Below are 27,600 nucleotides of genomic sequence, written 5' to 3' on the forward strand. Positions count from 1 at the left end.
GAAGACTTTCCCTTCTCTGTTCCTTGGTTTTCCCATCTGAAAAATGGGAGTAATGCCCACCTCCTAGGACCACGTCGAGCATTATAAAAGACACTCGTGTGTCCCTGTCCAGGTGCTCAGTAGCCATTTTTCATCCATTTTTACGACTGTCTGCCTGCAGATGTCAAGAATTCTTTTTCCAGAAGTGGGGGTGAAGCTAAGACTGTGGAACACTGTCCGCACTAGGCACATTCACAGATGTTGCTAAGGGGGTCCTCACTTCCCAGGGCAGGAAGACGGGGGTGGGGTTTGGGAGAGGAGAAGAGACCCCACTTGCCAAGTCCTCAGAGCCGGGCAGCGGCTGAGTCAGGACTTGAACTCGGGGCTGTCTGGCCCCCAAGGTCACAGTCCTTCCGATACATGGTGCCGCCTCATCAGGAAAGAGGCTGGGGGCTTTATCACCCTCCAGTGGCCTCTCTGGACCTCACTTTCCCCATCTCAAAGCAGAATCTGGGTGGGGGGTTGCTGGGAGGCTGCCCGCCCCCACCCTTGTGACCATCTTATGAGATGCAGCTGAGAGGTGCTTTGTCAAATGGGCCCTCGGTGGGGGTGGGTATTATTGGGGCCACAGTGAGCTGCCTGGCCCTGCGAGGCAGGTGACTCTGCCCTGTACTTGGCATTTTCGGCTCAGCAGCTCTATTTTAAGCCAGAAGAGGTTAGAGTGTTATGTGTGTTTCTCAGCTTGGAGGGCCGTCAGCTGAGCAGTCACCAAAAACAGCAACACCCCATGGCACCCCCTGTGGCTCTTCCTCCCTCTGCCTCCCCGCCGCTTTTTCTTTTGGGAAGCTGAGTGGACCTAGTGATTTTCCTCCATCCCTCCAGGCTAGAGTTGCACCCGGGACCCATCAACGAGGCCTTGGATCTTCTTCCAGAGCTGCAAGGTTGCCCACCTTGAGGACAATGAGAGAGGTGGTTCCAGTCCCCAGATGAGTCCTCGATGCCTTTCAAAGCACTTCTCATCCCTGATGAGTCAAGATCTTTCTGGAAGCTGTATGAGCCAGGCAGGCCTTGTCATTCCCACATCAGAGAGAGAAATGGGCATAGACAGAGAGGAAAGTCTGCTGTCTAAGGCAGTGCATGGTAGTACAGGGGTTAATAAAGAACATGCGCTTCCGGGCAAGTCAGATGTCAGTTTCGTCTTGGGCAAGTGGCCACATCTTCCTGAGCCTCGGTTTCCTCATCTGTGACACGGGGATAAAAGAATCTGCCTCAGGACTTCCCTGGTGGTCCAGTGACTAAGACTCCACACTTCCAATGCAGGGGGCACAGGTTTGATTCCTGCTTAGAGAACTAAATCCTGCATGCTGCCTCTGAGATCCAGCACAGTCAAATAAATAAGTAATAAATATAAACATTAAAAAAAAAAAAGCATCTGCCTACCAGTGTTCCTGGGAGGGGCAGGAACGCATGAAGGGGCACTCAGCACAGATAAGGTGCCCAGCAAATGTTAGCACCCCCTCCACCCAATTAATTTCTTCTTTCTCTTTTCTACACTGGTTATTTCCTAGACCTACTGAGATCCTAAGGGATTGATTTTTATAGTTAGGATATAGTTCAGTAATTTTCTAGATGTTCAGAAGCCCTGAGCATTTTCCCTGATAAGATCTCTGGTCTCTCTCCTAAAAGAATGGATTATTTTGGCCTCAGGGGAGGATAAATATCAGCTCCTTCGAGATGTCAGCCGTGACTTTTCTGTAACCTGAGCGCCTCTTAGGGATCTGGGCTGCAAGAGATTAAAAGCTGCAGCAGGCTAGCCAGTGTGGTCCATTCCATGTGAGCGCAGCACTCCTGCCCCAGGATGCTCACAGCTAGGATGCCACTCCGGGCATCCTTGCTCCTTTCTGCTCTCTCTCCCTTAGAATGGTGTTTGGGGCTGAACGTCTGTATTTCCCCCCAGATTCATACATTGAAATCCTAACGGGCTTCCCTGGTGGCTCAGTGGTAAGGAATCCATCTGCTGATGCAGGAGACATGGGTTCAATTGCTGGTCCGGGAAGATCCCACATGCTGCGGAGCAACTAAGCCCGCGTGCCACAGCCACTGAGCCTGTGCTCTAGAGCCTGGGAACTGCAATGAGCAAGGCTCACGCATCCTAGAGCCCACGCTCAGCAACCAGAGAAGCCACTGCAATGCGAAGCCCTAGCACCGCAACTAGAGAGTAGCCCCTGCACGCTGGGCAACTAGAGGAGAGCCCGCCCAGCAACGAAGACCCAGCACAGCCAATATATGTAAATAAATAAATTTAAAAGAAATTAAAATAAAAAAGAAACCCTAACCCCCCAATGTAATGGTATTAGGAGGTGAGGCTTTGGAGAGGTAATTAGGTTATGAGGGTGAAGCCCTTATGGACAGGATTAGTGCCCTCCGAGGAAGAGATATGAGAGAGCTTGCTTCTTTTCTCTGCTCTCTGCCAGGTGAGGATGCCATGAGAAGGTATCTACCCTTGAGAAGTCAAAGAACAACCTCCCAATAACTCCAACCAAATGGCCCCAAACACATGTTAGGAATCCTCTGAGCAGCCCTGGCACATCCCAACAGCTAGAGACAGGGTCATGCTCAGATGGCTGTCATAATACTGTCACCAGCCTGGGAAAAATGGTGTCTCCCATACAGGTGTGGCCATGAGCTGATTAAACAGACATTAATAAAGAGAGCTTCTTTGCCTCACTGACTCTGTCAAAGACTGTAGTGTAAGACTTTGAGGATGAACTTATGGCTGGGGGGAAAGTTGGAGGGAAGGGAGAGTTAGGGAATTTGGGATGGACAGGTATGCACAGCTATATTTAAAACGGATAACCTGTAAGAACCTATTGTATAGCACATGGAACTCTTCTCAACATTATGTGGAAGCCTGGATGGGAGGGGAGTTTGCGAGAGAATGGATATATGGCTGAGTCCCTCCACTATTGACCTGAAACTATCACAATATTGTTTACTAATCAGCTATGTGCTGTGCTTAGTTGCTCAGTCGTGCCCAGCTCTTTGTGACCCCATGGAATGTAGCCCACCAGGCTCCTCTGTCCATGGGGATTCTCCAGGCAAGATTACTGGAGTGGGTTGCCATGCCCTCTTCCAGGGGATCTTCTTAACCCAGGGGTCGAACCCAGGTCTCCCACATTGCAGGCGGATGCTTTACTGTCTGAACCCAATACAAAGTAAAAAGTTAAAAAAAAAAAAAAAGACTGTAGTGTAGAGTTGTCTCTGGAAGACACCTGCCCAGACACGGACTACATTTCCCAGCCTCCCAATCCAATGAAGTGGGGTTACTTCTAGGGGGGACCTTTAGGAAGCAGCTGAGCTTCTCTGTTACTGCCTGCACTTTAGAAGTTGCTACTGCTGCTGCTGCTAAGTCGCTTCAGTCGCGTCTGACTCTGTGCGACCCCATAGACGGCAGCCCACCAGGCTTCCCCGTCCCTGGGATTCTCCAGGCAAGAACCCTGGAGTGGGGTGCCATCGCCTTCTCCAGCACTTTAGAAGCAGCAGGCTCCAAAGCCCAGGAGCTGCTGGGGCTGTAACAAGTGAGTCACCTGGCTCACCACGTGAGGGCAAGCTGCCCTGCAACCAGGAAACCTGCCTTGGAATATCAGGTGAGTAAGAAGTAAACTTCTGTTGTCTTAAGCCACCGAATTTGGGGGTTCGCTTGTTACAACAGCTACAACAAAGTGAACTCTAATGAATGAACTTACCTTATGGGGCCAGTGTGAGGATTCAATCAGAGGATACCCATGTAAGAAACTCTTTTTTAAAAATTTGTATTTGTTTGTTCACGTGTTTCTCTTCGACTGTGCTGGGGCTTTGTTGCTGCGTGTGGGCTTTCTCCGGTGGTGGAGGCGGGGTGGGCTGCTCTCTAGGTGTGGTGATGGGCTTCTCACCGCGGTGGATTCTCCTGTTGCAGAGCTCCAGGGCTCAGTAGTTGTGGCACACGAGGTTTGTTGCCCAGCAGCATGTGAAATCTTCCTGGACCAGGGATCAAACCTCTGTCCCTCACATTGGCAGGTGGATTCTTAACCCCTGAACCACCAGAGGGAGTCCTCACAGGCTGGCAAATGGGACTTTCCCTGCTGTCCTGTATTTCCAGTTAAAGCCCCAATGCTGGGACACAGGGTTCTGAACACCCCCATATTCCGGAAACCACCAGACACAGCCTGTGGGACTTTTGGAGGGATGTTGTACCAGCTTTTCTCCCTCTCCGTCCCCACCCCTCAGTCTCCGTGTGCAGAAGACCAGAATTTGAGAACGGGGAGAAAGGGTCAAACTTTTCTGCTCCCTTGGGCGAAGAAAGGAACCCCCATCCCATCCTGAGAGGTCCCACTGGTAGAGATTTGGGGTTCCTGCCAGCAGTGGTGAGAGGCAGCTGACTCTGACGGCTCACGAGGCAGGGTTGCAGGTCCGCACTCAGTGCCTGTTTGAGCAGGAGGAGAGCGTTTAGGAAGACGGCAGAACAACAGTCATCCCGTACACCCACCACTTGGCCGAGCAAGAATGAGTGAGCTCCCCGTGAGCTGAGTGGGTGCTGGGCCAGCTGACCAGGCTCCGGCCCCTGAGCGATGATTCTTGTGCTTCCCAAAACCTGGCAGAAAGAGGCTGGGACACGCACTCCTGGGGACAGGGTCTGAGAGAAGTCAGGGGGTTCAGATCTCCTCCAAGTCAGGAGACACTACAGGGACCCCTGAATAAGCTGGTCATGTGGTCTAGGAACACGAGGCTTTAAACACTTGCCACTGCAAGGGAATCCATCTCCCAGAGGGGACTCGAAGGGAGAGGGGACCAGCTACGTTTTTTCCTTCTTGCCTCCACTGATCTTTCCAGGCGTCGTAAACAGGAGAAGCTAGAACTCAGAAGGCGAGAATGGAAAAGGGTTTTAGAGACCCTCATACTCTCTCTGCATAGAATTGTAATCAGAGATTCAGGGTGAGTTTCTGAAGCCAGACAGCCTGGGTTTCAATTCTGTGTCTCTGCCTCACTAGCTGTGTGACCCTGGGCAAGTTACTTCACCTCTCTGGGCCTTAGTAGCTGTAAGATGCCATAAATAATAGTATGTACTTCACAACCTCATAGCATTGTCAGTTCAGTTCAGTTCAGTTCAGTCGCTCAGTTGTGTCCGACTCTTTGTGACCCCATGAATCGCAGCACGCCAGGCCTCCCTGTCCATCACCAACTCCCGGAGTTCACTCAGACTCATGTCCATCGAGTCAGTGATGCCATCCAGCCATCTCATCCTCTGTCGTCCCCTTCTCCTCCTGCCCCCAATCCCTCCCAGCATCAGAGTCTTTTCCAATGAGTCAACTCCTCGCATGAGGTGGCCAAAGTACTGGAGTTTCAGCTTCAGCATCATTCCCTCCAAAGAAATCCCAGGGTTGATCTCCTTCAGAATGGACTGGCTGGATCTCCTTGCAGTCCAAGGGACTCTCAAGAGTCTTCTCCAACACCACAGTTCAAAAGCATCAATTCTTTCGCGCTCAGCCTTCTTCACAGTCCAACTCTCACACCCATATATGACCACAGTCCAACTCTCACATCTCACACGACCACAGGAAAAACCATAGCCTTGACTGGACGGACCTTTGTTGGCAAAATGATGTCTGCATTGTCAGGTGCGTGTAATTAGGCTATTTAATAGTTTGTTCAATAACAATGCATTCTTGAGGTGAAGGGTCAGGCTCGACTGAGAGGAAGTGTTAAATGGTTTATCATTAGATGTTCAATCTGGACTGAAAGGCATGGGGCAAGGAGAGATTCGAGTGGATGAGGTCAAAAGCAAACAGAGATCCATTTCTGTGTGTCCCTCACCAAGTTCAGGTTGCTCGTTAAGCCAGTTACATGTGTGAAGTGTTTAGGTCAGTTTGGGACACACTGAAACCCTCAAAACATGGTAACTATTAATACTATTCAAACTTGCGCCAGGTCAGAAATCGAATCCTTTCAAAGATTTATTAGTTTTGAGGGATAGTAAGAATGGCTATTTTTGTGGTGGCTTAAAGCACTTATTCTCATACTTCTGGGGCTTCATAAAACCACCCAGTTGCATAAAATGTTTGTGAATCCAGATCACATTGCCAACTCCACTTGCAAAGTAAAAACAATGGGGGAAATGCACAAGTACTATATTTATACTCCCCATTTTATAAAGGAATGAATTCCATTACCTTTCAAATGAGGAAGGTCGTAAGTTCAGAGTAAAACGCAGTCTTACAGATGGAATCCATTTCACTTGATGAGATTTCACTGTGTGGTTCTTATTTTTAGTACCAATTGAATGGCTAGAGCTTGAAGACCTCACATATAAATTCCCATAGAGTTTGCACACATCCAGAGGTGTTCTCCCCTTTCATTCTCAAGACTACCCTGTAAGACTGGGACCTTGGTCTACATTTTCTTTTGAGTATATGGAGGTTCGGGGCTTCGCTTGTGGCTCAGCTGGTAAAGAATCCGCCTGCAATGCTAGAGACCTGGGTTCAATCTCTGGGTTGGGAAGATCCCCTGGAGAAGGGAAAGGCTACCTACTGCAGTATTCTGGCCTGGAGAATTCCGTGGACAGTCCATGGGGTTGCAAAGAGTCAGACATGACTGAGCAACTTTCACTTTCATATGGAGGTTCAGAGGTTAGCTGGCTCATTCAGGGTCACCCAGCTAGAACAAAGCCTGGCTTCAGACTCCATCTTCCTGGTAAAATATGGTCTTTTCCTCTGGTTTGAATACATGTTGGAAGGGCCTCTGCTCTACGTGGTCATTCAGGCACGAAGGCTCCTTCTCTTTTGTAACTCTGTCCTGTCCTAATGCAGAGATTCTTTTCCCAGAGACAATACCCAAGGGATCTGAGGCAAAACTCAGGGATTCCTGAACTTGAAAGGGAAAATAATTGCATCTTTTTGCTGACCTCTAACACCTAGCACTTCCTCTGATTACTAATGGAGAAAACAAAGTAGTATAATGAGGACCTATTTGTCACCAACAAAATCACTAGAAATCAACATGCCACAAAGTCCTTATTGCAGATATTGCAAAATACTGTTTATATTATTGCCACTTTGCAAGTATGGTAATTATGCAACTATCTCACCCACATTTCTGTTTTGGTTACCATATTTCAATAACTTGTGTCCTTTGTAATCCCATGTATTCGATTTTATGTGTTTAATACAATGAGTCTGAGAAGGAAGCTCATAGACTTTACCAGTAGCCCGAGGAGTCCTAGGTTCATAAAGAAAAGTTAAGAGCAATGTTCTAGAGCCTTGAGGTCCTCCATAGGGTCCTCTGCATGTGAGCAGCAGAGGTGGGCAGAGAGCGAGTGTGGAGGGTGGAGAGGGGCATTATGGTCTGGGTCTGGAGTCATCACCCAGGGCCAGTCCTCGGTCACCACGACTGGGAGATGTGGTCTCTCTCTGGGTGCCCAGAAGGGGGACAACTAGCCAGCTGCTGCACCATTATCATGTCGTTTGCAATGGTTCAAATTCAAGGAGAGACTGGGACCCCCTTGTCCCAGGGATTTCTAGTGGGGAGGGCACGTGAAGTAGGTGCTGGATCTTGCTTATTTCATCCACAGGGGCAACAAGTCTAGTGTTGCACGGAGGCGGCATGGAGGGCAGTTAGAGTTGCTCTTCTCAGCTCTTCTGCTCCAGCAGGCTGTCTGCTTTGTGCCCCAGGAACTCACAACAGAAGGCGGAGGAAATCAGGATAAAAATGTACATTCTTGAAAATGTAATTGTGGCTCCCATGTGTGCAGAGTACTAGAGTTTGCTAAGCACGTTAGTAAGCATTGGGCTTCCCTGGTGGCTCAGCTGGTAAAGAATCTGCCCGCAATGCGGGAGACCTGGGTTCTGTCCCTGGCTTGGGAAGATCCCCTAGGGGAGGGAAAGGCTCCCCACTCCAGTATTCTAGCCTGGAGAACTCCAAGCCTGGGCTCACCTTGGCCTTTCTGCAGCCCTCCAGGAAGGCAGGGCCAAGAGAATCATCTCTACTGTGAAAAGTCAGAAAACGAGCTCACAGAGGAGAATTAGATGCTCAAGGTCACAAACTAGAGGCACAATCAGAGCTAGAACCCAGGCCTCCCGTCACCATTCATCGGGCGCATATTAAATACCTACTGCCCTGCCTCACCCGGAGGCGGTGGGTAAGTCCTTTCCCTCCCTCCTGGCCCTGAGGATTCTCCCTGCCGGTGGCCTCTCGCCGGCTCGTTCACCAAAAAGCCACAAGGGGGCAGCAGCACATCACCGTTTTCTTCTATTCTTGTATGAAGCCGCGCTATGAATCTTACACAGATTTTAAGGAGGCGGAGGGCTTGTTAAAATACGGATTTCCGGGCCTCCCTTCCAGTTTCTGTGGGTCTGGCATGAGGCACAAGATATTTGCAATGCTAGTCATGTATGGATGTGAGAGTTGGACTATAAAGAAAGCTAAGTGCTGAAGAAATGATGCTTTTGAACTGTGGTGTTGGATAAGACTCTTGAGAGTCCCTTGGACTGCAAGGAGATCCAACCAGTCCATCCTAAAGGAGATCAGTCCTGAGTGTTCATTGGAAGGACTGATGTTGAAGCTGAAACTCTAGTACTTTGGCCACCCGATGTGAAGAAGTGACTCATTGGAAAAGACCCTGATGCTGGGAAAGACTGAAGGTGGGAGGAGAAGGGGACGACAGAGAATGAGATGGTTGGATGGCATCACTGACTCAATGGAGATGAGTTTGAGCAAATTCTGGAAGTTGGTGATGGACAGGGAGGCCTGGTGTGTTGCAGTCATTGGGGTCACAAAGAGTCAGACACAACTAAGTGACTGAACTGAAATGAACTGAACTGAACCAGTTCCCAGGCTACGATGATGCTTCCAGTCTGGGGACCCCACTTTGAGAACTAGCAAGGTTGAGGATTGGGAGCGAGGGTCCAACGTGACCTCTGACCCTCACAGACAGGGCCACTGGGAAATTGTGAAAAGGGAAGCCACTCCCCCTGGTCAGTTGCATATTGACTTTTCCAAGCCCCGTTAAATCCCTTTATAAAAAGCAAGATATATTTCACTCCTTCAATGATGACTGGGCTTGGTCCATCCAGAGCACAGTTCTAGGTCCTGGGAATCCATCAGTGAATGAAGCAGACAAGTTAATTCCCACCGCTTGTGGAGTTTGACAAAAAACAGTAAATGTTCTAAATAAGTAAGTTACCTAGTATGTTAAAAGGGGCTACTTGCATCTGGGGTATTGAAAGATATGTATTTCTCAGTGAAATGATGACTTGTGAGTCAAACTTGAAAGAGACCAAGGGGATTCACCATGTGGGTGTCTGGAGGAAGATGATGTCAGGCAGAGAGAGAACAGCCTGTGCAAAGGTCCTGGGGTGTGAGCAAGTCTGGCATGTTTGAGGAAAAAGAGGGAAGCCAACAAGGTCAGAGCAGTGTGAGCGGGGAGAGAATAATTGAGGATGAGGACACAGAGGTCACAGGAGCAAGGTGGGAGGGGATTGTAGATCTTGCAGAGGCTTTTCTTTATTAAAATTGTTATTTTTTAATTTATTTTCGAGTTGCTGGGTCTTCATTGCTGCCCCACAGGGTTTCTCCAGTTGTGGCACGCAGGGGCTACCTCCGCAGGGCTTGAGCTCTTGAGTGCGGGCTCAGCAGTTTGTGGCACATGAGCTTAGTTGCCCCAAGGCAGGTGAAATTTTTGCAGACCAGGGATTGAACTTGTGTCCCCTGCATAGGCAGGCGGATTCGTAACCAGGGAAGCCTGTGCAAAGGCTTTTCTCAGAGTGAAAAAGAGTGGCATGATCTGACTTGTTCTAACAGAATCCCTCTGGCACCCTCTGTATGGAGCAAGAGTGAAGCCAGGAGAACAGACGGCTCCCCAGTTATCTGGGCAGAGATGATGGTAGCCCAGTCAGTGGGGAGCAGTGGAGCTGGAGAGCGTGGTAAAAGGTTACACACACACACACCTGCATGCTGTTTCATAACTAAACCAACTGGTCAGTCTCATTATCCGCCTCTCCTCTGTCCAGGTGGCCCGCACTCTCAACCTGAACTCTTTCCTCTACATCCAGATCTGCCTCATCTTTGATCTCCAACTGCCTCTAGCCACACTGCCCTGAGATGACTGCTGCTTCCTCAAACTCAGAACATCTAGGACACCCCCTTCTACCGGCCACCAACGCAGGCTCCCCTCTGCTCTTCTCAGTTCCCGGTGACGGACCCCCCTTCTCCCCATCCTCCAGCAGAAAGCCCAGGAATGTGTTTAGCATCTTACTTCCCCTGTCCTCACATCCATCCTTCCAACAAGATCTCACAGGCATGGTCAGGCCCTGCCGGAGTCTCTCATCTGCTTCTGTTCCTTCATTCCCACTCCTATGGGCCTTAACCTCTGAACCCTGCAATGTCTGCATTTGGGGTAGCCTGGTGGCCAGGACAAGGGCTCTGGAGCAGGACTCTCTGGGTTTGAGTCCTGGCTTTACCAACTTTGAACTACGTAAGTGTGGGCTGTTTCTTGAATTTCTCTGTACCTCAGTTTCTCCATTTATAAAATGGGTATGATTACACTTACTTCAGAGCGTTATTGTGAGAGTTAAGTGAGTTGTTACATAGAAGACACTTGGAACAGAGCCTGGCATGTGCTTCGCACACAATAAATGTTCACACACAATAAATGTTAGCTCTCATTTTTATTCTTTTAGCAATAAGTCTTTATTGAGTGTCTATTACATGCAGAGACCTCCATCATGCTCAGAGATAATCTGACCCAGAAGAAAGAGTATAGGCCTTGAGTCAGCAATTCTGTTCCTAGATGCGTACCCAACAGAAATGTTGACCAATATCCACCAGAAAACATGTACTAGAAGCTTCACAATGCCTTATTCATAGAAGCCTCAAACTAGAAACTGCCCAAATGCCCATCGAGGGTAGGATGGATAAATAGCATGCGCTCTATTCGCATGATGGACTGTTCTACAGTGACAAGAAAGAAGGCACTACTGCTACTTGAATATCGTGGATGAATTCACAATATGATGGGGCGTGGCTGGGCTGGGTCCCTCCCAAGTCTGGCTTCAGTGCGGGTGGCCTGAGTTTCCCCTGGTGACCTCTGTTCCCAGCACCATCCCTCTTCACAAACAAGAAGGTCCCCAGTCTTTGCCTTCACATCAGTCCCTGACTTGCAAAGCATCACTGAGGCAGGATGATGGCAATAGCTTATTTTCAGGCGAACATAAAGGAATCACCCAACATTCACAGCATGTGATGGGCACTCACTCCACACAATCATGCTGGATGATGGGCATTACTATTTATGCCCATTTTACAGATGAGAAAAGCCAAAGCACTAAGAGGTCAAGTCAAGGTAATGATAGCTAAAATTTTCATTTAAATTACATAATACTCTCAACAGCCCTCTGTGTTGAGTAGTCCTATTATCCCTATTTTAGAGACTAGGAAACTGAGGTACAAAGAAGTTAAGTACCCTGCCTGAGATGACAGCAGACAACCAGCCAGGAACAGGTGGGCAGGTTGGCTGGGCCCACTCTTCATGGCTCTGCTTACAGCTTCTCAGGGGTGAGGTCATGGGCCTTGCAGCCAACCTGGTCCAGAGTCCAGCAGCACAACCCCAGCACAACTCATTAATCACTCTGAGTCTCCGTTTACCCATCTCTAAAATGGGAACATCAGTAGCACTTTCCTTTAGGGATGTCCCAAGTGTGACATGTAATTATGTGGGTAGCACTCTTGGCGGAGAGAGCCCCATATGCAGGAATAGTTCAGTGAAGGTCCATGGTTCTCATCCTGGCTCTCAGCATGTTATCAGACTTGTTCCGGGTAATGTGTGCAGAATTTACTCATATAGAACCAGACACACCAAAGCTCTCAGCCTCTGAGAGACCACAGGCCCAGCCTGAAAAGTCAGATAAACTTGGCTTGGACTAAAATCCCACCTAATTGTAAACCAGCTTTTGGACAGATCATGCTTCCAAGCTGCTTCCTCATCTGTGAATCGGAGTTAGTTCTATCTTGTGAAGATTAAATGGTTCCAAAAGCTGCCTGTGATTTCTCAAACTGGGGTTCCCAAAGGAGGTGGTACCCGACTGAAGTGCTGGAGGCCAACGTACTGAGGAGCAGGTCACTGACCACCTGTGTGCTGGGGATCGCCTGTCGCCCAGCTCGGCTTTGAACCTCAGGGCACTGCATTCCTGGGCTCCCTGGTCTGCCCAGGAGGTTTGACCAATGGGAGGCACTTCTGGGAATTGGGGGCTGGGAGAGAGCAGAAGCTGGGTTCTCTCTCCCCATCTCCATCTGCCTTTTGTTAGGATCAAGGCTGCATCTCCATGGTGGCTTCCGCTCCCAGCAGACAGCCCTGCTGTGAGTCCATCTTCCGCCTTCTGGTCCTGGCTTCTGGGCTTTGCCTTCTCTCTGCCTCTCCACCCTTAGGGCTGGTATTGAGGGAATGAAGCCCTTCATTAAAGAATACCTACTGTATGACTCTACATGAAGTTCAAGAACATAACAACACTTCATCTATGATGGAAATCAGAACAGCAGTTGCCCTTGCGGGTAGAGGGGATCACCTGGCCAGGGAAATTTTCTTCTTTTTTAAAAATCTTTGGCTGTGCCACACGGCATGTGGGATCTTGGTTCCCCTGCCAGGGATCGAACCTGTGCTCCCTGTACTGGTAGCTCAGAGTCTTAACCATTGGACCACTGGGGAAGTCCTCAGAGGAAACGTTCTGTGATGATGCAAATGTTTTACACCTTTTCTGAGGTGTGGTCATATAGGTGCATACATTCGTAAAGACTCATGAAACCATGCGCTTAAGACCTGTGCATTTAACTGGGTGTGAATCATCCCTCAATCAGATTAGTTTAATAAGAAGAAATTCTGGTAAAATACCAAGAATATATTCTAATGTCCTGGCGAGGTTCCGATGAAAACACAGTTTTTATTTTTAAACAAATACAGGTAGACTGCAGAAGAGGACATGACATTTGTATGTGGCATTTTTGTTTGTTTGCTTTTACACTTGGGCAGACTCTGGGAGATGGCGAGGGACAGGGGAGCCTGGCTTGCTGCGGTCCGTGGGGTCGCAAAGAGTCAGTCGGACACAACTGAGCAATTGGACAACAACAAAACAATAAAACCTGCGACTCCAAACAGGATTTCGCACGAGGGTTGGTTTATTTCAGGCCATGTTCTCCCGGTTTCTGGGAGGCATTCTTCATCCTCCCCTGCTTTTCTCTAGTCCAGAATGTTTCCCAGCACTGACTTGTATAATGTGTAGCTTGGCCTGGTGCATTGCGGAGTCGTGAAAACGGTTAGTTCTTACTAATACGAGTTGGGTTTGATGGGTCCCTTTAAGGGACATTTAAGGGTCCCATTTTGACTGTCTTCAAGACAGGGTGATTTACATAGAATTCAGTCCCTGAATTCTGCCCAGGGTGGGGAGGGAGGGTTTTCTCAGCACAAGTACACAGACGTGTGTTCAGGGATGTTCCTACCTCACTCCAGGAAAGGAAGCAGGAGGCTGAGAATCTCTGTGCCCCTCTTCGCTGCACCCCTAGAAAAATAGCCCATCCAGCCCAGCACCTGCTTCAGTCTAATGATTAAGGGGGGGTGGTTGCCCATCTCCTGGAAAAAGCTCTGTGCGTGTCTTTGATAGAGGCTGTGAATGGCTCAGAAGAAACGTGGCTATTCTCCTAGGCTGTGAGTGAGAGCGAAGGGAACTAGGGCATGCTTCCCGTGGCATCTCGGGGTCCAGAGGGACCAGCTGGCTTGGAAATACGCTTGTCCTTCAGGGCCTGGATGGCAGACCCAAGCCGGACTGTGGCCTGCAGCCCAGACTGCCTGCCGAGCGGCTGACACAGAGTCTCCATCCTCAGCCTTGCTCTAAAAGGCTCTGCTTCTTGGGCTGTGGCCCCTGGCGGGTGGGCAGGGCCCCAGTACGCACAGGCGTTGCTGGGTCTCCAGGCGGCAGAAGCGGTTCTGATTGGACACTCGGGTGGCCACGCCCAGGCCGCAGGTGGTCGAGCAGGGACCCCAGGCAGTGCTCCATTCCGGGCAGGGGACGCCAGGGGCTAGGGGAGCGACAAGGCCAGAAAACTGGGATCCTGGGGGAGAGAGAGGGGGTCAGTTCGTCAAGGTTTGGCAGCCAACTCTACCCACTGGCTTGCGGTGCAATCTGGGTCACGTTGCTTAACTTCTGTGGACCTCGGTTTCTTCCCATGTAAATTTCCTAATAGTTGATCGTTAGGCATGAATAAAATAGTGGATGTGAAGTGCTTAACAGTGCCTGGTTCTTGTCAGCACTTCTGAAATATTGGTTATCAGGCAGCTATGATGGGATTGACCATGACGGTCCTCCAATAAAGGGCGAGTGTCTCACTTCTGTATCCTCCACAAGTCCTGTGATAAGTAGCATCGTAGGGAGGAGGTTGGGGCCTGTGTGTGGTGCTGCCCGTGACCTGGCGGCAGGGATGCTGGTGACGGAGAGGCCAGGTCTGGAACAGGGTGGCGGGTTCATCGTGGTCTAGTTTTTCCTCCTCCTCCAGTCTTGCTCTGCTCTGTTAATATTTTGTGTCCTTCCTCTGTTCTTTTGTAACCCGTGGTTCTTAACTGCGGACCGTTTTGCCCCCTGGAAGATACTTGTCAATGTTTGGAGACATGTTTTACTGGTCACAAGTGAGGGGTGGAGGCTACTGAAGTCTAGCACAGATGCTGCTAAACATCCTACACTGCACAGGACATCCTTTCACAACAAAGACGCGACCCGGCTCAAATGTCACTAGTGGTCTGGTTGATACACCTTGTGTTAGCCACACGTGTGTAGGATGTCTATGTGTTCATATGGCTGTAGACACACACATATGCACACACACAGTGGAGTTCAAATTACATATCCATTGCCCTGGCCTGCTTTTTACATGTAAGGCAAACCTATCGGCATTCACCAGTGTACTGGGTTGGCCAAAAAGATCCTTCGGGTTTGTCTGCATCAACTTAAGGGAAACCTGAAGGTATTTTTGGCCAACCCAGTATTTAAACAGATGTATCATATTCCATTGTTGGGATGGTAACAGCTAAGGCCCTGGAGTGCTGTGTGCCAGGCTCTGTCCTAACTGCTTCGCTTGTATTTACTCATCCAGGCTTCACAACAGTTCTGTGAGGTGGATGTGCTTATTCTCATAGTTGGAGGAGCTGAGACAGAGCAGTTAAACAATTTTCTGAGTCACACAGTTGGGCTTAGAACTCAGGCAGCCTCCATGCTTAAGCTGCCGCATTCTACTGCCTCTACGGCGGCACCATCTCCTATGCAACCAATGCTCTCTTTTCGGTTGCCTTAAAAAATCATATTCATATAATAATAATAGTTTCCCTAGTGACAATATGCGGAGAAGGCAATGGCACCCCACTCCAGTACTCTTGCCTGGAAACTCCCATGGACGGAGGAGCCTGGTGGACTGCAGTCCATGGGGTCGAGAAGAGTCGGATACGACAGAGCGACTTCACTTTCCCTTTTCACTTTCATGCATTGGAGAAGGAAATGGCAACCCACTCCAGTGTTCTTGCCTGGAGAATCCCAGGGACGGGGGAGCCTGGTGGGCTGCCGTCTGTGGGGTCGCACAGAGTCGGACACGACTGAAGCGACTTAGCAGCAGTGACAATATGTATAATTATGGCTGATTTGCATTGTTGTGTAGCAGAAACCAGCACAACATTGTAAAGCAATTTGCCCCTAATTAAAAATAAATTAAAAAAATTAAAAAACAAAAATCCTAGTGACCTACCATACATAACATAATCTCTCAAACTCAAGAGTTTACAGGCTGAGGTCACTGTCTTTCCTGCCGACCCCTAGGCCCACATTCCGGAGGCAACCACCTTGCCCCATTCAGTTTAGAATTCCTCTTTTAATAAACCCCAATAATGACATAGTAATAATATTATATAATATTTAAACTGTGTTATATTAATATGTATCCATGTCAGTATAATGACAATCTATATTATAATAATATACCTCTATATTATACCTCTGCTGTGAAATGTGAGAACTTGGTTCAAGTGTCCTAACCCTCTTTTCCTCCCTCTACTCTGCCACCAATTTTTATTTTTAATTGTGTGTTATTTAAAATCATATACTTGCACCTCTGCATCTTGTTTGGTCAGTTCCATTTTCCTAAGAGTCTCCTTAGCCACCTGCCCCTCCTAGCTTTTGTCAGTATAACCTTGGCTTTGATGTATCCAGTTGTCCTGGTACCTAAGAGGCCCCGCCCCGCCCCTCCCCAACCCCTCCCCCAACCCCTCCCCCTCCCCCATTCCTACCCCACCCCCATCCCCCGCCCATCGCCCTCCCTCCACCACTCCAAACAGCCCTGGACCAGCCCGGCACTCACCTTGGGCTGGGAGGGGCTGGACTCCCAGCCCCACTCCCTGGTCGCACACCCATTCAGGGCAGCACTTGCCCGGGACCTCCACCCTCCTGGGGTGCGGACAGTCCCAGCTGGGGAGCCGCACGTCCTCGCTGCAAAGGGGCACACAAGTAAAGCCGCCGTCCTCGCAGCGGCAGCGGAGCCTGCAGTGAGGCTGAAAGGTCTCCCCGTCCCGGTAGAGGCGGCCGTTCACCTCGCAGCTGCCGTCATCTTCTCCCCCTGCGGAGGAGAAATCGGACCTCCATCGGCGACCCCCCAACTTTTCCCTGGACAGGGCTGCGCCCGCCGCCTCCTCCGCCGGGTCCTCTCTGCGGAGCTGGTCTGGAGGCGCTGGGGACGCAGAGCCCTTGGGGAAACTGAGTGCTGCAGGGGCTCCGCCCCTCCTCCACCCCAGCCCACCCCCAATCAGAGCGGTCCTGTCCTGTCACCCGCAGGAAGACAGCGTGCCAGGCTGCTTCCTGGAACAGGCTTGCAGGAAGACTGGCCTGGTTCCAGCTGCTTTGCTAGCTGTGGACCTTGGCCAGTGATTCTACTTCCGCTTTTAGTTTCCTCACCTGCAAAGTGGGTTATGAAGTGAAGTGAAAGGCGCACAGTCGTGTCTGACTCTTTGCGGTGACCCCATGGACTGTATAGTCCGTAGAATTCTCCAGGCCAGAATACTGGAGTGGGTAGCCGTTCCCTTCTCCAGGGGATCTTCCCAAACCAGGGATTGAACCCAGGTCTCTCGCATCAGAGACGAATTCTTTACCAGCTGAGCCACAAGGGAAGCCCAAAGTGGGTTATAATGGTACTTATTTAAGTGTGATCTAGACTATAAATGAATGGTGTTTATAATGAATACAACATGAAGGAGACCTTCAGTAGATCCTAGCTGCTCTGTTGTTGTTATTAGTATAAATTATTATATATTATTAATAATATAAATATTAATGTATTGCTGACAAGTGCTCAGTCGTGTCCGACTCTTTGCAACTCTATGGACTGTAGCCTGCCAGGCTCCTCTGTCCATGGGATTTTTCCAGACAAGAATACTGGAGTGGGTTGCCAATTCCTTCTCCAGGGGATCGTCCCAACCCAGGGATGGAACCGGGGTCTCTTGTGTCTGCTGCATTAGCAGGCAGATTCTATACCACTAGCATCACCTGGGAAGCCCATATATAATAGAATTAATAATATGTATTATTTAATATAAACATATAAAATATTATGACTATTATATACGCATGGAGATTTCATGCCACAAACTTTCCTTGTCCATCTGCTGTGTTACAGTTACCACCATCAGGTCAGGGCTTAACTTGCTAGCTGTGTGACTTGGGGTAAGTGACTAAACTTCTCTGAGTCACTTTAACAATAGCAACGATGAGAACAATGATTAGAACCTTCAGGGACACATCTAACACAGGGTTAGGAATTCAAGAAACACTCTTTGGAGGAAGCCCTCAAATATTATGGGCATCACAGCCTCTTCCTCCACTGGCCATGAACTCCTTGAGGGCTGGGGCTGAGAGTGTTCATCCTGGCATCTCCTGTGCCAGCTCAGAGCATGGATGGGACACACAGAACCACAGGAAATGCCCCTGGAATGAATGCCTGGCACAAGACTCAGCACATGAGAGACACTGATAAAATAGTCCTGATTCCTTATTCCTTTCAGATACACCGAGCCCTTCCTGGGTACCACCCACTGTGCTCCCAGACAGGACTGAGAGCCAGTCCTTACCCAGGGGGACTCAAGGGTCAGTGCAGGGCACAGATGTGGACGCTGCATCTCCAAGACAGAATAAATCGAGAGCCCTGCAGAGGTGTCTGTGAGCCACTCAGGAAGTGCAGAGAAAGGAGGGTTTCCTGGATATGTGGGTGGCACTTCAGCTGGATCTGGGAGACAAGACTCATGGGAAGCTGCTTTTCCCAGGTCTGCTGAGAAAAACCTCAAATAGGTCCACATACATGCGGAAATTTTAGAGGCACAGAGACCTGGTTCAAATCCCAGGGGATAATAACTTTAGCAAGGTTTCCTGGCATCTCTCCTGGGTCCTCCAGTTCAAAGCTGATTGGGGTGGGGGTGGGGGAGTTATGATCCCTGGGCAGCAGTCTCCACCCTGGGATCTGTGTGCGTCATGTGCATGGTCCCAGACACCATGAGGCACCTCCAAATGTACTTGCTGTGAGACCCCCACACCTATGAAAGTGAAAGTAAGGTCGCTCAGTCGTGTCCGACTCTTTGCGACCCCATGGACCCACACCTATACACACGTATAAAACCCTTCTCCTTCTGGGCTCTCTCCAATGGTCTCCTTGTCCAGCAGCTTCCCCCAAATAACTTCAGGGCATAATCTTGTCATCTGGTAATTTCTGCATCCCTTTCTCTCTGAGAGTCCCTGGCAGGAGAAGGAACACCAAGGATTTGTGTTTGTTTGTTTGTACCCGCAGCCACTTGCATATTAGTAAAGAACCTGCCTGCCAGTGCAGGAGACATAAGAGATGCGAGTTTGATGCGAGTTTGATCCCTGGATCGGGAAGATCCCCTGGAGAAGGAAATGGCAACCCACTCCAGTATTCTTACCTGGAGAATCCCATAGAGAGAGGAGCCTGGGGGTTTACAGTCCATGGAGTTGAAAGAATCTGACACGACTGAAGCAATTTAGCATGCACACACTTGTACATTGTAGGACCTTAGGCAGGTGACTTAACCTCTCTGAGCCCCAGTTCCTTCACCCTCAAAATAGTGATAATACCTCATTATTAAGGATAAAGTGAAATCATGTATATAAAGGACTTGTTCATAGTACATGCTCCATAAATGGTGCCTGTTACTGCACCATTAGGGCTTCCCTGGTGGCTCAGAGGTTAAAGCGTCTGCCTGGAATGCAGGAGACCTGGGTTCAATCCCTGGGTCAGGAAGATCCCCTGGAGAAGGAAGTGGCAACCCACTCCAGTACTCTTGCCTGGAGAATCCCATGGAGGGAGGAGCTTGGTAGGCTACAGTCCATGGGGTCGCAAAGAGTCGGACACGACTGAGTGACTTCACTTTTACTTTCACTGCACCATTACCCCACCAAATGGTACCTTCACACAAGCCCCACCAGAACTGTCATTATTGTTTATGCACTCAGCAATTATTTACTGAGTGCCTACTATGTGCCAGACATTGCTCTAGGCAACTTGTGACATAGCAATGACTAAAACCAGCCAAAATCCTGCCTTCACTGGAGCTTTCGCTCTAGTGGAAACAAACACAAGAAACAAAGTTGAGTTTGTGATGTTAGATGTCGATTAGTGCTCAAAAAATAAAGGAGGGCAGGTTTGAGGAGTAGAGCAGGGTTGTAATTTTTCAATATGGTGATCAGGGAAGGCCTTACTGAGAAAGTGATGTTTGGGTAAAGATGTGAAGGAGGAGAGAGAACTTGCCATGCAGAAATCTGGGGGAAAGAATGCCGGTAGCAGGAACAGCCTGTGCAAAGGCCCTGAGGTGGGAGCGTGCCTGGGGTATCTGGGAGGCCAGTGAGGATGGAGCAGAGGGCAGGAGGGAGTTAGACGGGTCAGAGAGAAAACAGGAGCAGGGTCCTTGTTGCCTGCTGAGAGGGCTTTGGCTCTTACTCTGAGAAGATGGGAGGCTACGGGAGGCTTTTAGGCAGAGGAGGGACTTGACCTGTGATCTGATTTACGTATTTAAAGGAGCCCTCAGTCTGCTGTGTTGAGAACAGACTAGGGACCAAGGACGGAAGCAGGGAGACAGTTAAGGGGTCTCTGCAAAATCCAGATGAGTTACGGTGGGGATCAGGCCCGGTGGAAATATTGTGAAGGATTTACTGGTGGGGAGTGAGTGGGATGTGGAAAAAAATGAGAGAGAAGTCAAGGATGACTCCAGAATTTGAGGCTGAGCCACGGAAAAAAGATGGAGTTGCCCTTGGCTGAGCCGGGGAAGCTCTGCTTTTAAAGTGAGGGAGAAGGGCTTCCCTGGTGCTCCAGTGGTTAAGACTTAGCCTTCCAAAGCAGGGTTGTGGGTTCGATCCCTGGTTGGGGAGCTAAGATTCCACTTGCCTCAATGTCAAAAAACCAAAGCATAAAACAGAAACAATACAGTAACAAACTCAATAAAGACTTAAAATGGTCCACATCAAAAAAAAAAAAATCTTAAAAGAAAGCAAGCCACACTGAACATGCACACAGCTCAGAGGCAGTCCCCGAGAGAGGGGCTGTCCAGCTAGTGGGTGAGAGGAGAGATTTGGGCCAGCATGTTCCCTCCAGAGCCAAGACCCAGGCTCAGTCTCTGTGCCGTCTTAGTTCTGCCTTGGCTGAGGCTTCCCTAGCTCCCAGCCTCCACTCAGTTCCAATCATTACACACTCACGAGCACCTGTAATTCATTACACATTCATGAGACACATTTGGTGTCACCCAACCAGAGCTGGAAGTTGCAGAAAGGAGCAAGGACCAAACAAATTTTTGGCCTCCAGGTATTCAAAGTCTGAATCAAGGTGGAATAAGAAAAGCCCCATAATAAATTTAGTGACAGTAACTAGTCATATACTGAGCGGCAGACAGTAGAGTGAAAGAAACAAAGATTGTGGAGTCAGCTCCCTGTGTTCAAATCCCAGCTCAGCCACTTTTGAGCTGTGTGACCTTGGGCAAATTACTTAACCTCTCTGGGCCTCTTTTTTCCATTTACAAAATGGGGATGACATTAGGAGCTACTTCATATGGTTGTTGAGAGGTTAAATGAGGTGATATTTTGAAACTCTAGGTAAGTGCTAGGCATGTGTTCAATAAACAAATTTTGCCAAGTGCTTGACATGTGTGATGGCTTCTCTAGATAACAGCCTGATAAGCTAAGTGTTGCTTTTCTGAGTTTTTTCTTTAGGTACATTTTTTTCTCCCTTCATAGGTGATATTTATTTGATTTTTTAAATGGAAGTATATTTGATTTACAATGCTGTGCCAATCTCTGCTGTATAGCAAAGTGACTCAGTCATACACATAAAGACATTTTTTACATTCTTTTCCACTGTGGTGTACCTATAGGGAATCCAATATAGTTCCCTGTGCTATACAGTTGCTATACAGTAGGACATTTTTGTTGGTCATCTTTTTTAAAATTTTAATTGGAGGATAATTACTTTACAATATTGGGATGGTTTTTGCCACACATCACCATGAGCCAGCCATAGGCATACATGTGTCCCCTCCAGCCTGAACCCCCATCCTGTCCATTTTATTTATAATAGTTCACAGCTGCTAATCTAATCCCAAACTCTCAGTCCTTCCCTCCCCGACCCCTCTCCCTTGGGCAACCACATTTGTAGGTACATTTTTATTACCAATCATCTCTAAGTTTATAAGAGACATCACCCCTTTCTCATTATTATACTCCCCTTATCAGAAAAAAGTATTTAACAGGGATTTACCATTGATAATTTTATGTCTATAAGTCCTTTTTAAAAAAAAAAATTCGTTTGGCCGTGTTGGGTCTTAGTTGCAACACATGGGGTCTTCCATCTTCGTTGTGGCATGTGGGATAATTTTAGTTGTGGCATTTGGGATCTAATTCCCTGACCAGGGATCGAACCCAGGCCTCCTGCGTTGGGAGTGTGGAGGCTGAGCCGCTGAACCACCAGGGAAGTCCCTGTAAGTTGTGTTTTTCTTTTTAACAAGTTTTTTTTTTCCTATAGATGGATTCATTGTCAGTGATTCATGAGCCTTTCTTCCTTTCTCTCTCCCATTCTTTTTTTAAAGTGCTACATGTACAAAGATGGGAACGGTAAAGTGCTCTGTAAGGCTTATTTAAAAAGAAAAATAGAGCACAGAACAGTCCCCACCCCTTTCTATTTCTCTAAAGCAGTGGTTCTCCACTGGGGGCAATTTTTCTCCCTAGGCAACATGTGAAGGGAGATGGTCACGACTTGCTGTTTGGGGTGCTACTGGCATCCAGCAGGTAGAGACGAGGGATGCTGCCTTAATTCCTATCATGCACAGAACCGCATCCCACAGCAGAGAATTACTCAGTCCCAAATGACCCGGGAGCAAAGTTGAGAAACCCTGACCTAAAGCCCACGCGGAGGGCACAAGGGTAGAGTGGTGGGAGGTGTAACATGCTCAAGGTTGCTAGGAAATAGCAAACTCAGGGTTCACAGGTTCAAGGGCTCCCAACCCCAGAAAAAGACAGAACGGAATGCTGCTTCAGAGCCTGTTTGACCCAGCCCCCAGCTGTGTAACGTTAAACATGTCTGTTAGTATTACGGAACCTCAGTTTCCTCATCTATAAAATGGTCTGAAAGTACTTACCGCAGAGGATTATTGTGAGGATCGTGTGACTTAGGAGGTAAGTGCTTAGTGCAGGGCCTGATACATCTTACGCCTGAAATAGAGAGCTGCCCTTTCATTTTCCCAAGAGTGTCGTGAGGGTTCTGAGAAAGGGTGGTGACCTCTGGTTTGAAGAATCTGGGAGGGCTGATCAGGGGAGGAGGTGTTTGCGCTCGGCTTTGAAAGATGGCTAGATCTGGATGGATAAGAAGGGAGGTAGGCTGTTTGGGTAGTGGGTGAGATCTGAGCAAAGACAAAAGAAGTGAGGAGCGGGCTTAGGGAACCTTGTGTCACCAGGTTTGGCTGGGAATGAAGACGACTTCTCCTGGACTCAGGACTTGAAGTCCTTGACCCCCTCCCCATCACCCCCTCCACCAGACCCGCAAACCTGCTTACAGAGGCACACGGCCCCCCGGCCTCCAGGGCCCGCCCCGGGCTGGCAGACCAGGCCCTGGCTGGGGTCACAGACGTGGAGATGGTCGCAGGGCTCCCCCAGCCGCCGCGCACATACCCGGCAGCAGTTGCAGCCGTCCAGCACCAGGGGCACCCCCGGTGGGCATCGGGGTGGTGGCCAGGGACAGGCACATGGTGTGGGGCACAGCTGGGCACACACCTGCAGAGACAGAGACCTCCCTCAGCCAAGGTCATTCAAGGTGGGCAGTGAGACCCTCACGACTGACTCCTTCTCTGCCAGGCTGTGCAGTGTAGCATCACACCTTGGCCCCAGAGAGACATAGACCTGGCCTTGAACCCCAGCACCCCCACGTCACTCTGTATGAGACAGCATGGCATTGTGGTCATGAGCAAGGGCTCTGGATTAGAATTCCTGTCTTAACTCTGTCGCTTATTAGCGGAGCAGCCTTGGGCAAGTTACTTAAGTTCTCTGAGCCTCAACTGCCTCATCTGTGAAGAGGGGGCAATAATATATAACTCAGAGGATTGTTTTGAGGAGTACATGAAATGAGGCATATAAAACTTTTAGTTCACAGCCTGCCATGCAGGAGATGCTCCATGCATTTAGCTATGATGACTGGTATGTGAATTATAATAGCAGGCTTAGCCTCTGCCTTCTGGGAACTTACAGAGGCAAAACCAACAGAACAGAGGATTAAAATGACAGGGTACTATACGTTTTCTAGCAGGAGGACTGTGGATATTTATCCTGAGGACTGAATAAATCAAACAGTATCATGGATGTTTTTGATCTTTGGAACAATCTAGAATATGTTTCCAGATGAGCCTCAAATAAGCCAGGAAAACTTGGCCTCCTGTGGGACTTATCAATTCAGAGCTTCCAGAGGCCCAGCCCTGGAATCTGTTTTTAACGAGCCATCCAGGGGTGTTTGACGCACAGCTAGGTTACTGGTACCTCACCTCCACTCTAACCCTTCTCCCCGCCATATAAAGATGGGGAGACTGAGTTCCAGAGAGAGGAAGAGACACAGTCCCCGTGGGTTAGCTACTTGGCTGGGAGTGTGCTTCCCCACTGAAGACCCACAGACCCAGAGTGGGTGTAGACTTCCTGTAACAGGGAAAAGCCCCAGCCAGGGTCCTACCCCCAGGGGCAGGCTCAAGGTATCAACCCAAGTGTCCTGACTGCCCCTCCTCACTTAGGACCGAGAAACAACCAAACCAGAAACCAGACACTCTAGGTTCCCCATATGTCCATTGGAAGGTAGGGACCGAGGGCCATGCATAATTCAAGGTGTTACTAGTGACCCACCCCACCTGAGGGCCCTTGGAAGTCTGGAGGGTTTTGTGTAGAGGATTGAAGAATTGGATGCAGTTTTGGAAGGTGAAATTAATAACCTCCTAAGTCCTGTGTGTGGCCCCAAAGCAGGCAATGACCTCTCTGCCCTAATCCCTACCTTTCCCACCCTTAGGACTCCTAGTCCTGCAAACCTCTCTATGGCCTGCAGTTCCCACCGTGGCCACTAGGGGCCGTTCCAAACTGGCAGACCTGTGTGTGTGTGGGAGGGTGGGTCACAGACCAGGAAGCAATGACAGGGCCCATCTACGATGGCACTGGTAACATTAGATGTGAGTGTGCAGCTGTGTGCCTGGAGCCTTGCCAGAGGACGAGTTCCCATCTCCGCAGGCATTTCAAGCAGGAGACTGGGTGACACCAGATTCTAGAGAGGATGGTCTAGCCTCACCCTTCAAAGTGAGGTCTGGACCGGCAGCAGCAGCACCGGGAAGCTTGTTAGTCATGCAGCATCCAGGGCCCTTCCTTATGACTCTGAATCTGCATTTTCATAAATCCAGATGTGATCCACACGGCACTGACCTGAGAAACAATCAGCTGGACTTTGAGTTTCCCTTCTAAACCCTCAGAGGCTGAGCTCCCTGAGTTGGTGGGAAATAAGCAGGGTGAGGGGTAGGCTTTTGACCAGAAATGGCTCTTGGGTCCTTTCCTCCTGAAAGCAGAGGTGCCAGGACATTTGCACCTGGGTTCTCACTTTGGGCTCTCTACAGGGCAAGCTTGACAGGGCTGGATCTACAGGAGGGACCTGATGACACCGATGCCCGTGACTGTCATTCACCACGGGCACACCATGCGCTGAGCTCTGTAATGTGCTAGTTTAACCCTCCAGTGGGAGCTACAGCATTATGCCCATTTTCTTTATTTATTTTGGCTGTACCATGTGGCGTATGGGATCTTAGTTCCCCGACCAGGGATTGAACCCGTGCTCCCTGCAGAGGAAACACGCAGTCTTAATCACTGTACTGCCAGGGAAGTCCAGCATTATACCCATTTTAAAGACAGGGAAACTGAAGCTTAAAGCAGTATAGCGACATCACCAATAACAGGTAGATCAGGAACAGAATCAAGGTTCATATGCATCCAAGACCAGGCCTCAACCACACCCACCTCTCGTCACTTATGGCTCTGATGCCAGCTTAGCCTCTGCGTCAACTAACTGTTCAAGAGGGATGGGGACAAGTCAGGGAGGGTGTTTCAGCACAGCCAAGGAGGGAGAGGTCCTGTCTAGTCTCTGTCTCTACACCCTTTCCAACCAGCCCATTCCCATGTTCAAGCTGCCTCGTCACCCTTGGTTGTCCCAGACCTTCCTTTGCTGTGGTCCCCAGCTGCGCAAGAGCCCTGGACAGGGAATCTTCCAAGCAAGAGTTGAGATCCAAGTTCTACCACTGACACGCTGTGTGGCCTTGGACACTTCACTGCTGCACTGAGAGGGAGCAGTTTCCTCCTAAGTAAAATGAGGTGGAGACCATCTATCTTGGAATCAGGGTTTTAATGAGGTCATGGCCAACTTCTGGTCAATGTGGCCTGGCTTGTTTCCAGGTCTCTACCACCTGTCTCTGTCCACAGGCCTGAGCTCAGGAGCTCACAACCTGCCTGCGAGACTTGAAATTCTCTCTCTGAGGATTGTCACGGCTTTCATGTGTGTGATGACTAAGTCCCTGCGTTCTGAGTGGGATGTTGCCTGGCTCCCTGGGGCCTGGGAAGAATGGAGGGCTGGGGGAGAGAACAGTGAGTCTAGGACTGCTTCATTTTGGCCTTTCGTTTGATCCCAGGCCCAGAACCCCAAGTCCCCAGCTCCCCCTACCCATGCTACCCTTCCTGGCATCATGTCCTGACCATCCCGGTTTGGAAGAACAAAAAGCAAGGTTAGGATGCCAGCAGGGTTCTCAGCCTTCCCCCAACCACTGCCTGGATCCAGGAGAGAGGCGTTCCTGCCTGCAATTCTCAAAAGAGCATGAAAATATAGTGAGATCATAGCTTGCAGCAGGGCCAATCCCCATGACACCGGGAACTTGGCATTTGCTAAGGTGATGGCAGGCTCAGCAACTGTGGCCTCGGTCCAGGTTGGAGGTGGAGAGATACAGACTGCAGTCCCCTCTCCTCACACCCAGGCCAGTCCTGGCCTCTGTCTCCTCTATTGCTTTGATGCTGTGTGGTTTCAAGCAAGTTGCTTACCCTCTCTGAGCCTTGCTTGACTGAAAACAGGAAATAATCATTCCTGATGAGGTTGTTGGGCATGTTAGGCAAGGTGGATGTTCCACAAGCCTTTTGAAAATATCCCACAGGAGAAGGTCTTTATTCTCTAGAGCTGTCTCCCTACCCCCTCCATCTAGGGTCAGCAGGCCACTCACTGCCTGAGGGCCCGACAGCATTAATGCCTTTGTATGAAACTTCCAATGGGCTAGGCACCCAACATCCATTCAAATCCTAGCTCCTAGTTAGACAAAGCAGGCCCCCTCTTGAGGCTCCCCATTTATAATGAGGGAACCCACTTCTGTTTGCAGAGGGACTTCAGGGATTGGTAATCATGAAAGTCCTCTCTTAAACATTTGTCATATTCCAGGTCCTGTGCTCGGCCCTGGAGATAAACTATGATAAATGACCTTCCCAAAGGCCTCATGAACATTATACCCATTTAACTGAGGAAGGAGCTAAGACTCAGAGAGGGGAAGGGATTTGCCTGAGGTCACACAGCAGACTTGGCCAGAGGGAAGCAGCTCTCTGGGCATCAGGGAGAGAAGCTCAGCTGAGCCCCAACAGAGGAGGCCCACAGGAATTCTTCCAGGGGGTCCTTGGCTGTGATTTCACATCTCCCCCACCACACCAAGGAAGCCAGCAGTACATTTCGGGGCCCAGGGCCCCCTTACCTTGGAGAGGAGACAGAGGAGGGAGAAGGCGAGGAGGTGGGTCTGAAATGTGCCTCTCATGTCACTGTGTCCCCCACGGAGCCAGCTTTGAGCCTCGGAGGCAGGACCTGTAAGTCTTTATGTTCCGGCGGCTGTGAGGTCACTCCCAGGCACGCACACACACACACACACACACACACATACACGCATGCACACACACACGCTGGCCTTTGTAGCCCTGCTTCTCTCCCATCCTCATC

At 49.5% G+C, this 27,600-nt stretch overlaps 1 protein-coding gene across 4 annotated transcripts; it reads right to left on the bottom strand.

The window, feature by feature from the left end:
* Positions 1-12,921: 12,921 nt before the first annotated feature.
* Positions 12,922-27,455, bottom strand: CCN5 (cellular communication network factor 5). 4 transcript variants are annotated; one of them, XM_086331672.1, is made up of 4 exons: positions 27,362-27,455; positions 23,241-23,342; positions 16,393-16,647; positions 12,922-14,106 (listed from the first exon to the last, which is right to left on the bottom strand). In XM_086331672.1, exons 2-4 carry the CDS (start codon positions 23,314-23,316, stop codon positions 13,886-13,888), a joined length of 552 nt encoding a protein of 183 aa, XP_086187798.1. In that variant the 5' UTR covers positions 23,317-23,342; positions 27,362-27,455; the 3' UTR covers positions 12,922-13,885. The 4 variants fall into 4 exon arrangements, with proteins under 4 accessions (XP_086187798.1, XP_086187799.1, XP_086187796.1 ...); XM_086331673.1 differs by having other exon boundaries at positions 12,922-14,640; XM_086331670.1 differs by having other exon boundaries at positions 23,126-23,342.
* Between the last annotated feature and the right edge of the window lie 145 nt (positions 27,456-27,600).

The sequence above is a fragment of the Bos grunniens genome, chromosome 13 (genome assembly GCF_055505025.1).
Source record: "Bos grunniens cultivar Pamir isolate PY7600 chromosome 13, Bosgru_T2T1.0, whole genome shotgun sequence".
In the NCBI taxonomy this organism is placed as follows: domain Eukaryota; kingdom Metazoa; phylum Chordata; class Mammalia; order Artiodactyla; family Bovidae; genus Bos; species Bos grunniens.

What these genes read in the sequence shown, in the direction of transcription:
- CCN5 (XM_086331670.1), bottom strand. Translation starts at nt 27,421, where the DNA reads ATGAGAGGCACATTTCAGACCCACCTCCTCGCCTTCTCCCTCCTCTGT. An exon ending in TCCTCTGTCTCCTCTCCAAG is followed by an intron (nt 23,343 to 27,361) that starts GTAAGGGGGCCC and finishes CTGTCTCTGCAG; the next exon opens with GTGTGTGCCCAGCTGTGCCC. An exon ending in CCGGGGGGCCGTGTGCCTCT is followed by an intron (nt 16,648 to 23,125) that starts GTAAGCAGGTTT and finishes TCTCCTCCGCAG; the next exon opens with GGGGAGAAGATGACGGCAGC.